The sequence below is a fragment of the Lasiosphaeria miniovina genome (genome assembly GCF_030549165.1).
Source record: "Lasiosphaeria miniovina strain SMH2392-1A chromosome Unknown B0T26scaffold_4, whole genome shotgun sequence".
Classification (NCBI taxonomy): domain Eukaryota; kingdom Fungi; phylum Ascomycota; class Sordariomycetes; order Sordariales; family Lasiosphaeriaceae; genus Lasiosphaeria; species Lasiosphaeria miniovina.
This window is the reverse complement of record NW_026848223.1, coordinates 3,718,845-3,735,231: the sequence shown is the minus strand read 5'-3', so window position 1 is coordinate 3,735,231 and position 16,387 is coordinate 3,718,845. Positions and strand designations below refer to the sequence as shown.

General features: G+C 53.5%; 3 protein-coding genes across 3 annotated transcripts; 2 read left to right on the top strand and 1 right to left on the bottom strand.

The window, feature by feature from the left end:
* Positions 1–1,009: 1,009 nt before the first annotated feature.
* B0T26DRAFT_751862 (uncharacterized protein) lies at positions 1,010–2,653 on the top strand (the record flags this gene model as incomplete). The annotated part of the gene is made up of 3 exons (XM_060445445.1): positions 1,010–1,089; positions 1,249–1,481; positions 1,602–2,653. 3 exons carry the CDS (start codon positions 1,010–1,012, stop codon positions 2,651–2,653), a joined length of 1,365 nt encoding a protein of 454 aa, XP_060296650.1.
* A 607-nt stretch (positions 2,654–3,260) lies between these two features.
* On the bottom strand, positions 3,261–5,066 carry B0T26DRAFT_648311 (nucleotide-diphospho-sugar transferase; the record flags this gene model as incomplete). Its single annotated transcript, XM_060437990.1, has 2 exons — positions 3,261–3,586; positions 3,755–5,066. 2 exons carry the CDS (start codon positions 5,064–5,066, stop codon positions 3,261–3,263), a joined length of 1,638 nt encoding a protein of 545 aa, XP_060296649.1.
* Positions 5,067–9,043: 3,977 nt separating this feature from the next.
* Positions 9,044–13,422, top strand: B0T26DRAFT_676099 (uncharacterized protein; the record flags this gene model as incomplete). The annotated part of the gene is made up of 9 exons (XM_060439938.1): positions 9,044–11,613; positions 11,662–11,907; positions 12,162–12,476; positions 12,639–12,765; positions 12,867–12,937; positions 12,996–12,997; positions 13,047–13,112; positions 13,225–13,295; positions 13,327–13,422. The coding sequence occupies 9 exons, from the start codon at positions 9,044–9,046 to the stop codon at positions 13,420–13,422; spliced, it is 3,564 nt and encodes a 1,187-aa protein (XP_060296648.1).
* Between the last annotated feature and the right edge of the window lie 2,965 nt (positions 13,423–16,387).

Genomic DNA, 16,387 nt, shown 5'->3' with positions numbered 1-16,387 from the left:
TAAGGTCGTAAGATGGACAAGGATAACTCTCGTGAATGCCCTGTCAAAATGAGCGCCTCGGCCGGGAATTCTCAAATACCATCCCATGCCTTAAATAAGAGGACCCGTGGTTTAAGGGGTTGCAACATCCATCATTTCTATGCATGGTCTTGGGCTCAAAGATCGTAATCTTATTCTTCCAGCGTTCATGCCTCGCCATGGCATACGTCGCGACCAATACGTGGCGTGCCGTTGAAACAAGGGCGGGCTCATTTCCACCAAATCTATCGCCGTCAATTAGAAAGGCTGTATGGCGAGGTGCCATAAATTTCTTTAGATCACATCTGGGACCAAGTCTCAAACGGTGCCGTTGTTTTTGACTCAATCCGCTGCTAGTATAGAGCAGTTACCCGTTACACTTCGAGGCGGTTAATGACAAAGCGGCGGATTAGAGCTGCGTATACTTTCCCTTTACGCTGTAGTACTCGGATACGTACTTCATTATCGAATTATCGAGCTCAGATTCTCTGTTTACTTCGCATTTGTGTTTGTTCTCTACCCCTTTCTTACCTACATATTCCACAAGGCATCTCCCATAACCAGTATCTTACTCCATTATTTCCAGAATAAACGACTTGGTGGGGTTCTCTCATTACTGTTGCGCTGAATACGAGGCGTCGGAGACAAAGGAAGGCTCCGTGTACCCAAGCACCTAGTTCAGCGATAATCAGTCCTTAACAGCAAACCAGCCAACAACGCCGTTATCTCTCAACAAGAGGTATCGCATGTTTATTTTCCATTTATTGCCACGAAGGCGAGGGTTGAAAGAGGCCGGCGGCATAAAAGACTGGCGACTATCAGGACCGAGTTGAGTAGCGGGTTGGCCACACCAACTCTTCGTCTAGTTCCAAAAAGAACTCAACAAGCCGTAAGCATACGTCATTGGGCCGGTTCTAAACAGCACTTGTACCGGACGACGGCTTTTAATAGACGCCACTCATAAAGCTTGTGCCAGTAAGCCCGGGTCAAGATGTATAACCCGCGAGGCGCGCCTGATCACCCTTTAGTACGCCCCGAGATCCTTAGCTACCTCCTACGAAGCGGCCATCTGTCCGACGATGACAAGCAAGCTCTAGCCCTTGCAAACACACGCTTCTTTCTGGCGGCTAGACTGGAATGCGAGCGTCTCAACGTCTTGCAGGTCCCATTTAGCCACTAGAAAAGTGAAATCCACTCGGCCGTTCTACGCGACGACGCCGACGTTCTCAGGTACCTCCTCGACATTGGTGACTTTGCCAGCACCAAGTCTCCTAACCGGGATGTGCTGCTCTCAGAGACCCCGAGCGAGAATGCCGGCCTTGGGATGCTGATAAACATCTGCATGGAGCTCAATGCGCACAAGTGCCGCGAGTTTCTGATCGAGGAGTGGGCGCCGGCTAACGGGTTTACATACGACAAGGCCTGGGAGTATGACCCGACGAGGGATCCTGCGCAACACCACCGTAAGTCTGGAAACTTCCCCTTACCGACTAACGGCGGTGAGCCAGAACTATCCACCGTTCTTCAGCTTCACTCAGCCCCATCAGTCGAAGCTGTAGACAGACTCGCCTCCTCTCTGCCAGCCGACTTAGACTATTATCTAGCTCTGCTGGCGCAATGTCGCGCCCCGGGTTCGGATCCGTCGCTGATCGCGTACCTGGCCCAGAAACTCGGTCCTCCCGACACTCCATTGGGCATCAGTAGCACAGACAAGTTGAGCGGAAGGTCGCAGTCGCCGCTGTCGGAGGCGGCGCGGTCTCTCAACGTCGGCGCCATGCACGTCCTCATCAAGCACGGTGCGGACTACAACGAAGAGGGCATCGTCACGGCCAGCCACAACCCTCTGTACGCGGTTCTCGGAGAGGAACTGCCATGGCGCCCGCCACCACACTCCCGGAGCGGCACCGGCGCCGGCGTCGTCATCGGCCCGGAGACTCGGGAGACTGTCATCGAAACCTGGCGCAGCAATGCCAAGCGCACGGCGTCGCTGATCAGCTCCGCCGTCGGCCTGCTAATGGACGAACGGCTGTTCGACGCCAACTTCAAGGCCTTCAAGCGCTCCAAGGGCTACCAGGACATGCTTAACACGGCCACTGTCGTCTACGTGGACGCGCTCCGTAGCTTCCTGCTCAAGTCTCTGAAGTGGCAGCTCGCGATGCGGGGGCAGATCGGCCTGCTACGGCGACGGGCGCGGCGCGTAGCGTCGTCCCGGAGCGTCCACGCCACCACTACCACCACCAACGCTGGCGACGACGACAGCAGCCAGGACCCCGACGGTGACAACTACTACCGGAACCTGGACTGGCACCGGGAGGTAGACGGGCCGCGGCTGCAGGAAGCTCTCGCGGCACACGGGCTGCAGCTCGAAAACGACTTCGTCACGGCGTGGGAGCAGCTCGCGACGCCCGACATGCTCGAAGAGACGCACAGGTCCGTCGGGCCGGGCAGGCGGAGCAAGCCGTTGAGCCTTAGAGACTCGCTCTACGAGTTCATCGCGTCCAGGGCCGTGGGCAGGAGATGGAGGCTCATGCTGCACGAGGCCGGGATGGGCCACCTGTTTGACAATGACACGAGTGACGAGCTGGACGAGCGCCAGACTGGGGTGAGCATGGCAGTTTCTAGGAGTCTCTATTGACCACTTGATCTACTTGCCGCCGGTTGAGAACTTATAGAAAACAACAAAAAAGTGTGGACATGGACAGGGAGGAAGGACCAGAGTAAACAGGTGCCCATTACGGACGGCAATACGCGAACCTCGGCAGCTGGAGTGAGAGAGATTACATAGCTTCAACATCGATACCCGTTTTATTACCCCTTAGCCGTTTCTCCACCATAGTATGTATCTAGATATATATCAGATATGTTGTTACACGTATGTTGTTACAGATATGACAAAACAAGGAGATCCCCCCAAGTATAAAAAAAATGTACGAGGCGCAGCTACAGCTCTATTAGAACGACTTGTTCGCAAAGTCAACCCTCTCCCAGCCCATGAAAAGCAGCGACATGTTTCCAGTTCCCAGACCGCACAAACACTAGTATCGCAAGAGAGAAAGAAAAAGAAAAAGAAAACCCAAACTCCCTGCCCATAGAAACAGCCATGTTCGCTTGCCCGGCCCATAAAAATATAACCACGGAGAAGAAAGACACCCGCTTGCGCTCAACAATGGGGAGGGGGGGGGGGGAAAGCAACGTTGAGAACGCTCACATTTCAAACTAACCCCACCAGTTAGTGCGCATCACTAATACACCTGGGCGTAGATCTCGCGCATCTTGTCGCAGACGGTGTCGAACTCGGCCACCAGGCACCAGACCTCCATGGAGTCGCGCCACAGCTCCTTCTCGACGTCGCGGCCCGTGTTGCCGATGATCCAGTCCGGGTTCCCCCATAGCCGCATGAACTTGCCGTCGTCGTCGGTCGCCACGATGGCCGCCTTCTCCTCGTCGATGCGCGTAAAGTCGAGCTTGCAGCCGTTGTGGTGGAAGAACATCCACCGCTTGGGCTCCTGCTCGAACTTGAGGTGCGAGATGTTCCCCAGGAAGCTCGAGTCCGTGAAGAAGGTCGCGTCTAGCCCTCGCGCTCGCATGCTGCTGTTGCCGCTGTCGGAGTCGGTAGTCGGGGTGCTTGGGTCGGAAGTAGCAGTGTCGGCGCTGGCAGAGCCGGCGCTGGCAGAAGCAGTATCGCTGTCGTCAGTGGGAGTGGTGCTGTCGGAAGCAGTATTATCGTCGGAAGCACTGTCGCCGTCGGAAGCAGCAGCGTTGTCGCTGGTGGGCTGCGCCGCTGGTAGTTCGGGCTCCTTGTGCTTGTCCTTCTCTATAGCCGCCATGACGGCGCGGTAGTCCTCCATCGGATCCATCTGCAACATGAGCATGCCCCTCCAATTCCCCTTGACTGTGCGCCCGTGTGAGTGGGGCAACTTCTTGACGTCCCAGTATCCCTTCTTGTTCCCGTTTGCGTTTTGCGTCCACCCCATGGGCGGTACGTAGCCGTAGGGTTTCTTGCCCAGGCCCTCGAGCACGAGCGCTGCCTGGAAGAAGGTCTCCTTGTCCCCCTCGCCCGGCCCGTGCTGCGTCATCATGGCGTAGAAGAAGTCGGGCCCGTAGTAGTTGTAGTAGGAGGCGAGGAGGAGCGTGTCAGCGTGCCGCGCCTTGTCATAGGCCATGATGCCACTCTCCGAGGTCGTGCGCGCGCCCACCAGAGGCACCTCGACGTCGCCGGCGATGGCGTAGAACAGTCGCGTGTGGCCCGCGGCCCAGAAGTCGGGCCAGGTGATGAACCCCGTCGAGGCGAACGGCTGCGACCCGGGGGCGAGGATGGAGTCGGGGCTGTGGACGGGGATGACGTCGGCGTCGAGGAAAAGGACGTTCTGGAAAGACGAGGCGACGATGGAGATGAACTTCCACTGGAAGCGCTCGAGCTTGGGCTGAGGGTCGAGCCCGGCCCAGACGTCTTCGATGAAGATGCAGGTGGCATTGCGGGGGGCTAGGACCTCGGCGCAGAGGGTCCTGACCCATGGCGCGGATGAGTCGACGACGATCTCGACGGGGAGGCGGGAGCCAGTCTGTCGCAATGCCAGCACCATGGGCACGACGGTGCCGAAGTTCTTGGCACCGGCCGTGGTGACGATACCATTCGTGTTTCGGCGGTAGGGGAGGTGACGGGAGAACTCGGCAAGCTCAGACATGTACGCGGCATGCGACGCGCGCATGTTGGCCTCGTCGGTGGCCGTCAGGACGAGCATGTCGGGTCGCTCATAGTCGGGCGGGGGCGGGAAGTTCTTGTTCGGAGCTCGGCCATCAATCTGGACCGGCGCGGCGTTCGGATGGGCCGCGTCGAGGCGGGAAAAGAACTCAATCCACCAGCTGCTCACAGTAGCGCCCGTGGCATGCGTGCCCTTAGTCTTGTAGGGTCCCTGACCTTGATAGGGATAGGGAGTGACACGGGGCGGGCCATAGGAATGATAGTCTCTAGTGAGATACAGAAAGGTAAAGACGAGAGGAAGGGCAAGGACGAGATATTTCGCCTTGCGGCTCAAAGCTTCCCCCATTAGCCATAGAGGGGCCCGAAACTTTGTCGGGAACACGAGCAAAGCGACGCCTACGGGTGGCTGGTGGCACGGCTGGAGGGATGGGCAACGGAATGCGCGACGGCTTGAATTGTCCTCCTCTCGATGCAAAAGGGGGGAAAATGAAATAAAGGCGGCCTGCCTGGTTTCCCCTTTGCACGGACTGCGGTGCCTCGGTCTTGGCCTTGTTGCCTTGCCGGGCTGAGTGGTGGGTGCGTACGCGGTGCTGGTGGCACAGAGTGGGGGGACAAGACGAGATTTGCTGCGTGCGCAGTAGGTAGCGTGCGCAGTAGGTAGCTGCAAGTTTGCAACGAATAGGGCAGGCTCTTCTCAAAACACGGAACGATCATGCTCCGAGTATCCGAGCCATTGTAGCTAGAATAACGACCGCTTCTATGCACCCAGACAGGTTCTGATGGCAAAAGGGGATCTGAGGCCTTGAAATACTAAGCTACGGAGCAATTACCTGACAGACGGATAGCTTGTTGGTATCGGGCTGGACCATATTACGGATAGCAATCTTCACCTTTCCTTCCTTCCTCCCCCGCAAGAGACTCAGGCAGCTTACGCGCCAGCAATAAAAGGTGGCTGTGTCCATGGTACGCGTCTGCAACAATACCACCATTCTCGTGCGCTTGAGATTGCCGCCGTTATCTCCTTTCAACTTTCAAGATTCCCGTCATCTACTTTTTGTGGACAGGGATGTGAGCACCAAACCGTTTAACATGCGGCACCGATGCACCGACGCCGACAGCGCGGTCGCTACAGTGGATGCTTCTCCGCTCAGCGCTAATAACTAACTGCCCGTGGCGAACGCAAACCTTCCCCCGGGTTTGCCCCCTGTTAGCGGGCGTCTCTCCCTGGTCAAATGCTTTAGGGCCGGTCCACAACGGACCTGTATTCCGGTATTCCGTACGGGATACGGATACGAATACCGATACCGACGGAGTGTCTCTCCGGCTAGTGACTCTTCAAAGCATTCCCATTGTCTAGATTCGCCAAGAACCCAAGCGTTACCCAACTGTTTCTTCGCGGATTATTTGAATCATCGAATAATTTAATAGCTATTTCCTGGGCTCGAGGTAGTTCACCGTTCCACTAGTTTACACAAATGTATCAATAATGGTATTCGATGTCGCAACACTTTCACAATGGCACAGACACGAGGTCGCCCCGGTGAGCGCGGTTCTACGCAGATCTATGTAAAAGAGAAGGACAACCAACGTGTTCATTTTTTGTCGGCTCTGCTAGTGAGCGAACTCTCGCAGTGAAGGCCAACATATTCTTTACATGAAACCCAAGCTCAAGGTTCCTGCTACAACAGACACTCACAGAGAGCTGCAGATTGAGGGTTTGGATCAAGTTCGCGGACCGCGGGAGCCTGGCGCGCGGTAGACTAAGGTATCCAATACCCGGCGCCACTCGGAGCATTAAAGAGCATACCTCGGGATTGGAAACCACGAGAAGAGACCATACATCCCGTCCTAGTCAAGCCGGGCTTAGTCAACGCCTCTGTTTATTTTGTTAGAAATCCAACTTCGACCACGCTCATGATGTTCAAGGGGCGGAGCCCCAAGACAAAAGAATACTGTAATTAGAGCAAAGTCATGAGAGTCACGCTATAGGTCCGGGTGAAGGCTTAATTACATTAGAATTGCAAACTAGGTGTAGGCTAGGGGGATGAAGAGATATTAGCATAGAGGTCAACCCGCGAGCTCTTAACACCCTAACCACCAACTACCTACCAGGAGTTTGGCATGAGAGAGCATAGCGGGATACAAACAACCTATCTTACATATCTAATGGATGATGGTGGCCCCGTAACTATCATGTTTACTAATTAAATAATTCAAATCCAGATCTTAGTTCGGGGCATCAAATCTTGTATTTTGAGTTTGGAGATTGATATAGAAGTGAGATTCCACTTTAGATATTCACCCAACAATAAATAGCACATTGCCAGATTTTAAGTTTATTAAGTGTAACGATCTTCATACAATTTTGCTTGAAATAACATGTTTTAATTATCAACGGTCTATTTTCCTGTAATTAGAAATTGCAGGACATCAAAAAGGCTGGGTCACTGCTCAAGCATTTATCAGCTAATCTCAAATAGATGGTGTATTACACTCGTTAGCTACTCCCTATGGAACCCTCACTACCGGCAGTCCCCACGACTGCCGGGTCGTCTTGAATGCCCCAACAGCTTCGTCTCGCGGGGAAACTATGCTTGATTGATGGCTGATCAGCTTGAAGAACTTGCTGCAGCTGACAACAAACCCCGGGGCCCGAACACGCTTTGCCGGCGGCACAGGGACCGCTACTCTACCGGGTGTGGGGAATCGCCGTTGCACCGGCTAGAACTTAGATTACCGGGGCGCATGGTATTCACGACCAGTCACCCGGTCTCTTCAACAACTACCGTGGTACATCCGCCTCGTATATTAATAAAGTTCGCTTCCAACCTACGTTCATCCTACCGTAGCGAGCTTTAGAGGGGAGGTAGGTGGCCTGATCCGGCTGAGGGCACACTCTGTTGAGTAAATAACCGCGATTTCTTAGTTGCTTGACAGGGCTAATTCGCACATCTAATTAAATATACAAGTACTTCCTCACCCAAGTAATCATGGACTTGGATTGCCTACTCCCTCTCTCTCTATTCAAGAACTTACTCGTGGGTAGTCCATAGCCTCACTCTGACTGCCACTGCTTACCTCCCCAGGTTAACCTTCAGGCTCGAGTGAGTGCCCCGCAAGAAACGGCCAGTCCATGTCACACGATGGCATCATCAATAACTAATAATAGGTAATAGAACCATGCCAAAATCTCACCAAATGCTATAAAAGCCGGGCAATATCAAGCGGGGGGGTAGAGTGTTGGCTACTGTGTAATGTGCAATCTCTATTAACCGGTCTATGCGTGAATCTTCAATGATGCAATTGCTGCTTACTGATCCGGGCGTGCACTTGATGTGACCATTCTAAAGGCACCAGTAGTCTAAATAGTCTTCCGAATCTCACGAGACCAAGAATTGCAGCCTGACCAAGCGGAGTCTTGGATATTTCTGTCCTGGGGTTTCCGTTTTTGTTAGTTTCTTCTCGAGGGGACATGGAAGAGCACCGTGGTGAGCAGAGGCGGGCCAGTGGCGATGAGACATGCCAAGACAAGCAATGTGCGGGTAGTAAAGGGGAGGGAGCTAGGATGGCCGACGTTGGCGTCGTTTTCCCGCATCTGAGAAGTCGTCGAAACCGCACCTAGTGTCGTTGGGCTACTATGTACATCCCGCTCCGCGCACAAATGTCATTCCACGAGTTCTTCCAGAAGCCATGCAGGTGTGTGACCTCGCGTGGCTAATTGGGGACTTGCATCTTCGACCCTTGTCCAAGGAAAATTGCCATGGGGGTCCCCCAAGACTTTAATTAATACTGCCTGCAGTCACCGCTTGTCAGCGCAGAGCCTAAGCCCAGGGTCCTGACTGGGGAAAGCGTTTCTCCGTGCTTTCCCAAGGGGAAGGTTTGGAGCTTGGGGGCCGCTTCAGGGGGAAGGAGCGTCCGACACCGTGACTCGTCCACTCCAATAGCAGCCCACCTGGGGCATGTCCCTGCCCATCAGTCCTGCAGCCCGCCTGTGCGTCCTGCAAGGTTAGTCCAAGCACAGGAAGGGGATGCGATAGGTGTCCATCCATCAGCTCGCTCCCGTCCCGTCCCGTCGCGTCGTCTCGTTGGACTGATTGCCGGACCAGCTCGACGAACTAACACTGCGAGCTTCTTCTCTTCAGCTCGTCAGCCGTACCTCTTCGCCCTTCGAGCTTGCCGCCCTTCTTTGCTTCCACATCCACGTCCTTGCAGACCCAAGTTACCTACCGCCCCAGAGCAAGTTGCCCTCCGACCCAGGCGCTGACGCTCTTGCCGCCGCTAGCAAATTTTTGTTTTGTTTGCGCCGAGCGAGCAGCGCCTGCGATGGCGTTGTCGCCGCCCATTGCGGGCATGCCCACCGAGCTCATCGTCTTCGTACTCGAGAACCTGGACAGGCTCCGAGACCTCTCATCGCTTGCGCGGACCAACCGCAAGCTCCATAGCACAGTCAACCCCCTACTCTACGAGCGAGCAGTGTCGCAGGGTGATGCATGGCCGTTGGCATGGGCTGCACATTGTGGGGTTGTTGGAACGCTAAGGATGGCACTTGCTGCGGGCGCGGACCCCCATCACCAATTCATGGACGGCCTGGCTATCGACGAGTGGAAGAGATCAAACACAGCTGCAAGGCAAGCCGATGCCAAGGACGAGGAGAACGAGCTGTGGGAAACAGACAACGAGGGCGAGTCCAACCTTGAGTGGTCGCCCGAAGCGGAGACGGAGGATAGCACACATCCCACAACCATCGACCTGTTCGACCCCCCGAACGACGCTGACCCCCCTGGAATGTGGGTCCCTTTCTTCACCGACTCTGACCAAGATTCCGATATCTCGATGGACGAAGTGATGGAGGAGGGGGAGTCTACCGAGTCTAGTGATGCGGCCTCGTCGACTCTAGACGAGCATGACCATTCTCGATTTTCGGACCCCTATATGCCTAGCGTGGTGCTCCGCCGTTTTAACCCGCTCCATCTCGCCGCTAGAGGTGGCCATAATGACATTATAGAAGTCCTCCTTGACCATGGCGCGCCCATAAACTGCTTTTCCGAGTGTTTTTGCGAATGCACGCGCCTGTACGGCTTGCTGAACGCCGCAGAGTGTCCTCAGACCGACGACTTTCCGCCTTCGTGGTCGGCTCTCCACGTTGCCATTTGCCATTCTCGTTCAGATACCGCCAAACTCCTCTTGTCCCGCGGCGCCTCTTACATGATGGAACAGCCAACCGACTACGCCGAAACGCCATATCTTGATCACAATGCCACGGCGCTGCATCACGCTGCTGCACATGGCCTTGCTGATCTCGTCGAGTATTTGCTAGACAAGGGCATACAGGCCGTCGTCGACGTGCGGGACGACAAGACTCTTACTCCATTCTACCATGCGTACGCTGGCCGTCGCTGGGACTCTACTGTCCCTCTCCTCCTGGAGCTTGGTGCGAACATCAATGTCGACACCAAGCTCTTCCTCCCTTATTCGACCATCACGCCGCTTGGCGAGGCGTGTCGAATGGGCAATTTTGAGGACGCGGACCGCTTAATAGATCTTGGCGCTGATGTCACACGTGGATATGTTGCCACCAGCTCCGGCCGCGGTCTTTCTCCTCTTCACATGATCTCGATGCCTTCGGCCCAACACGTCGGCGATATCGCGGTGCCGAGAGTATTCGAAGAGGAAGGGGGAGGAGCCCGTCGAATGAGAACCATCGAAAAGCTTATAGCGAAGGGTGCCGTGGTGAGCGCAAAAGACTGCAGCGGCGATACTCCACTCATTGCTGCCGCCCAGCACCAGAATGTTCCGGCCCTCAAAGCGCTCATCAAGGCTGGCGCCGATATACAACAACGCAATGCGGTGGGCCGAAACGCCCTAATGCAAGCGATCATGGGGCCGCCTATGCCGGTGACCGGCGTTCAGTACAAGACGGAGGCACTGGGCCAGACGCTCCGGGAACTGCTCAATGGCGGCGCTCGACTTGAAGAAATAGACTCGGAAGGGAATACGGTTCTTCATCTCGTTTTTAAGAGGGGCGACAAGTTCCATTTCCGCCAGGTAGAAGCTTTGCGACTCCTTCTGAACAAACCCGGCGCATGCCTGCTATTCCAAGCCAGGAACATGGACAAGCAAACGCCGCTCCTGTTAGCTTTCAAGGCTCGGAATCTTGAGGCATGCGAAACACTCGTCCGCAGAGGATGCCTGCGTGGAGCACTCGAACGTGAAGAACTGCTCAGCATGTTTGAAGAGGCCATCGTCAATATCGGGGAGCCGGATTCGCTGGACTTTGTTCTCGACCTCGATGTTGACGGACATTTGACCTCGGACCCTTCAGTCTTCTCCACCTTGATCACAAAGGGCGGCTTCTTTGCGCTTCATGCGGCCAAGATCATTTCACAGCGGGGCCTTCCTCGCCTGTCTCCCGGCGATACTACGCGCCTCCTATCCAAAGCCATTCGGCTGGGCGAGCTTTGTCTTGCTTACGCTCTTATCGATCATGGGGCCGATGTTAACGCCCAAAACGAGGACGGTCACACTCCTTTGGCTATCCTGATCAAGAACGTGTTTCTCCAGAGAATGATTTCAATGAAGACGTCTGGGGCTCATCAGTTTCTCCAGGCTCTACTAGACCGCGGCGCAGACCATCACCTCCAGTTTGCCTCAGGTTCCCCGGAACGGATATTGAACAGAGTCATCGCTCTCGAGTTGGAGGATGCGCTCTCCATGATGCTGGAGAAGCGGCCCCTGTCCGGAGACGCTCAGGCAGCAAACGGCTTCTATCTTCACGGAGCTGTGACCATCGTGGCAGGCCAGCGGCCATCGGCCTCGAGCGAGAAAATCATCGACATTCTACTCTCTTCTGGCCCTGATCTTGGCGAGGTCAATAACGACGGGGACACCCCTTTGTCTGTGTTATTAAAATGTTTGTGTAAAGAGCGGAAGTTTACTTGGAGATACCATCGCTTCATCAAGGCGCTGGCGGGGCCAGATGTCGAGATCAATCGGCAAAATAATGAAGGGCGGTCCATTGCGGACTACCTCGAGGAGTTGATGCTCCCAAGGGATGGTGGCCCGGGCCAGACAACATTTCTGACCCGACGGATTCAACTGGTTGACGTTGAAGGTGGGAAGGCGCTCAAATTCTTGCCACGCCCGCACAAGAGGGTCCGGCCGAGCAGCGTATTTGGGGCCCGATCAAGGTTCGTGTATGGTAATTGTGGTTGAGAACGTACCTTCTTCAATATATCCCGTTGTTGTTTTAAGCAAGAACTTGATCAGGGGGTCAATACTTTCCGCCGCCTGCACCTTCCAGAATTGCTGCTAGTGGTCTCTTAGTCTCACTGCCCTCTTTAGCGGGATAACTCCGCTCGCTTCAATCGGCTGTATCAAGCGGTCTTCATATAGTTGGCCTACATCAAGCCCGTCTCATGTTCTTGACTGTTACCATGGCCAGTACAGAAGATGTTGCCATTGGCACATCTACCACTCTTGAATCAGAAGCGGGAAATCGCGTCTCCCGGCGGTCGGGGTCACATACTGATCCGAAGTGTCCGGTCCCGCCACTAGGTTCCACGGAAGAGAAGCCCTATCTTTCCGCAGAGCCTGATCCGAGCCGCGGACACGGCACGCTGAGCACCCAGTCTACTGTCCTCTTCACTCCAGCACAAGATAGCTTTGACGCAATTGAGCGAGGCCTCGGGGCATTGAGGCACGAGAAGAAAGCCGAGGATACCCGCCAGCGGCTATTCTCCATTTCAGGTCGTTCCCGGTACGGTGTTTGATATCATCTTCTGGCGCGTCACGTTGATTATCTGACAAGGGGGGGGGGGGAGGACAGGCGAGCCACAGCGTGGGAGGCGACAAAATGGATACTCAGAACGCTGGCAGGGCAAAACGAAGCCGTACGAAACTGGCTCGTCGTCGTTGCTAGCTGTCTGGGCATCGTCATTGCGGTCTCGGGAATCTTTGGCTGGCCCGCGCTCCCCGTGCTGAGGAAAAACGCTGACGGGGCTGTGGTTCCGATCTTTCAGCTCCCGTCCGATTCAACGCACACTACTGTGAGCAACTTCTATTACTGCACTTTTATCCACGACGAGATGGGCAGTTAGTTCGTATTCGGGCTGGGGTCTTGTTGGAAGAATGTACTACTTGTTGGCAGTGGAGGATGTGCCGGAACTCGTCTAGAGGATACGCAAATGTCAACATCATCCAAGTTATTGTTCAGCTCCCGTAGGCGTGATTGCGATTTTCCGTTAGTTTAGCGAGTGGGTTATTTACGCTCAAGTAGCTGTATGTGTTGCGCCTGGGAAATCTAGACGATACCTTTGAACTCCAACAGGCCACAGACATCAAATCGAAGGCTCTGACAACGACTCTGAGTATCAGCAACACCAGCTTTGCATTTGTGAGAAACGGTTGGCAAACCTGAACCTCGGTGACAATCGAGCGGAAACGCTCAAACCAGAATCGACCACACCACCAGATGAGCTCCCAGTCAACGACTAACTGGAAGGCAGTAGGGGACGCCAAAGCCGCGGCGAACTGCGATGAAATCGGGGTCCCAGGGATCGGAGGACCTGAGATTTTGGTATATACTAATGGGACTAATAGTAACCTAGTCAAGAAGAAGGCACAAGCTCGACAGGCTAGCCCGACCAGAAATATTGGGCAGGCCTCAAATGCCTATACGATACGCGCAACATTTGAAGGAATAGGACTGACTAGGTTGGCTCATCCAAGCCCCCAGAGATATCCCGCCATCATCTTTTTAGTGGGCTTCTTCGTCGTGTTCTCTCGTCCTGCCATGGACCACTGCCCTGCTTGTCTGGTATGCCAGCCAACCTTGTCGAGAGGCTAGAACCATACCTAGCTTCTTTCCTTCTTCCTCCGTAGGCAGATAGATTCCTCGTTCATTCCATTCACTTCCTACGCTCTCACATCAATGATCGTTTCTGTCTAGGCTGCTGCTTGGGTTGTAGGGGCTTTGGGTTTGGCTATCGACGTTTTTGCCTGTAGTTTGCGCATCTGCTCGTCGCGGATTTTCATGTTTTCCGTATAAGTCTTAAAAAGTCGGCTAGCAGTTAATCTCGGCACTTCTGCCATTTCATATTATGCAGGTCTACTAGCATGTCCGTTTCCTCCATACGCGCTCATTGTCTCCGTCGACCAAGGCTCTGAGCTTTGCTCCTTGAAGCGCCTCGAGGTACGTATCGCGCAACGTCGCCGACGGCCAGCTACCATACCCCACCCCCCCACCCAATCACCATTTTTACACCAAAATAGTAAATATTTGAACAGCGACTGTGCTGCACGGCCAGATCGGGTCATTCTTGCCGGTAAAACGTCCTCATCCTCGTCATCTTCGTCCTCATCTTCATCTTCCATCTCATCAGGTTGCGGCTCTGCTCGAGGCTCTGCGGGAACCTGACCGCCTAGTAAGATGGTCCCTCAGTCCATGAATCGCTTATTTGGGTTAGGAATTTTCCTGCGTTTTTTGGGTTTGAGACGCTTCAATTCAGCCTCAAGGGCTTTGAACCGAGTCTTCTTGAGAACCAGGTCCATTTGAAGCTTGTCAACGGCCCGGGCCGCCTTCTGGAACTTCCTTCTTGTACTCGGGCTGCTCCCTTTGCTCAGATCCATAACTTGACGCCCTGTAGTAGGGGTATCAGGGACTCCGGTAAACATAGGAGGCTCAGGGGTCTTTTCCTTGTCCTGCTGAATCTCTGGATGCCTGAGGGCTTTGTACCTACTAATTGGCCAATTCCCAGTCGTCCGGAACGATGAATTGATAGTCTTTTCCGTGAATCCTTCCTCCCTGGCTACCTCGTAGCAACGAATGAAGTTCAGCTTATCAACTGGTGCCGCGTCAGTTAAACTAGCCAGCTTGGCTAGTTCACGTCTATAGTAAGCTTTAACGGCATTAAAAGGTCCGTTGTCAAGCGGCTGCAAGCCGTGAGTGGTGTGGGCCGGTAGGAAGCATAGATATACATTGTTGAGAAAGCATATCGTCATGAATTCGTCCCATATATATTGTGAGATAACTAGACGAAGAAGCGTACGGGACTTATCTCTGACAGTTGTATAGCTGCCGTGGCCATCAAGAATAAGAAGCCGGGCTTCGCTATCGTACTCTAGTAATACGTTGGTTTGTGGAAGGAAAATATCCTCAAGCCAGCTAATTGCGATTTGGTTGTCAGTCCACCCCTTTTCAGTGGTAACGAAGTGCCAGGGTACGATTTGTTGCATCTCCTGCTCGAACCAGGAGCTCTGAAGGTCTTTTCCTTTGAAAATAATGCCTGGATCGAGTAGAGTACCCGTAGCACCGATGCATTCGATTATGGTAGATCAGCCGCGACCTTGATCGCTTTTAGGTAGGTTTTCTTCGTTTCTGCAGTCCCTAGAACCAATGAATCAAGCCCTAGATAGTATAAGTAACAGAAGAGACAATAGATATTATTTCCTTACCAAAGCCCGCCATAATACTAGCCTTATCGATATTGAAGGTGAGCCGAGGACTGATCCAGCCGTATTCTTTCTCCCTGATACTGAAATACCAGTTAACAGCCTTAGGAGTAAACCCGTTAAAACGAGCGGCTTCCATTCTCTTTCCGACTTTGGATCGAATGGCGGGATTCCGGGCTTTGAAGCCAATAATCTAGTTTTTCCTGATAGGCTCTAGATCCCCTACTTCTTTGCAGAGCGCTGCAGCAATGCTAGAAACTTGTGAGTATGCAGGCGCATAGCCGAGGCTTTCCTGCTTGATGATCCACTCAATGAGCTTCTTTTCTTGAGGCTCTGTTAGCCTGCGTTGAGTTTGGAGGCTCTCTTCTTTGGCAGGGATGCCTTTGAGCCTGTCGTTCAATTTTGTATACGGTACGCCGTTCTTTTGAGCAGCCTGACGAATAGAAAGCTTGTTATCCGTGACATCTAGGTAGGCATTGCGGTAGTACAACAGTATACACACTTAAAATAGGGATAAGGGAACACAAGGAAGCTAAGTTGCAATTAATTTGCGACGAGCAGGGAAAATTTTTAGGGCCTGTGGGCTGACAAATCTACATTAAGCTTAATCTACATGCATACGGCTAGCCAAATCTGGCAACGGCTTGTGAATAGCTTCATAATTGACTACGTAGTTGTTGTTCAAAGATGTGGTGTTTGGGTGTAAAAGGGGTGATCGGGTGGCAGGGTGATCGGGTGGCAGGGTGATCGGGTGGCAGGGTGATCGGGTGGGGGGTGGGGTATAGTATAGTTAGTTGTCGCTCACGCCTCACGAACTATCTATAGACCTTTGTGGTTAGTCTTGAGCTGTTTACACGAGAGACGAGGACTAGTAATACCGTATAGGCGGGGAGAACAAAATGGAGAAATCCGTAATGATGAGAAATAAGGCATGACCTGAGGGTCTCGGTGGATTCTTGAGCCGAGAGGCTTTCTAGTATGTCTCATATTAGCTGATACTGGGGGTTTCTCCAAGTTCAGTCTTAGCACCTAATTATTTTAGAGATGAACTAGGCATCTAAGATTTCAAAATAGGGATCCCAATAGCTCTTAGCACCATCGGCGGAAAGCATGTAGGGCGAGACGTAAGGAATTGAGGCATTTCAGATTTTGGAAAGCCCCCCGCTAACAAACATTCAGGGATTGGATTGTAGAACTCATCACTTCACTGCACTTGTT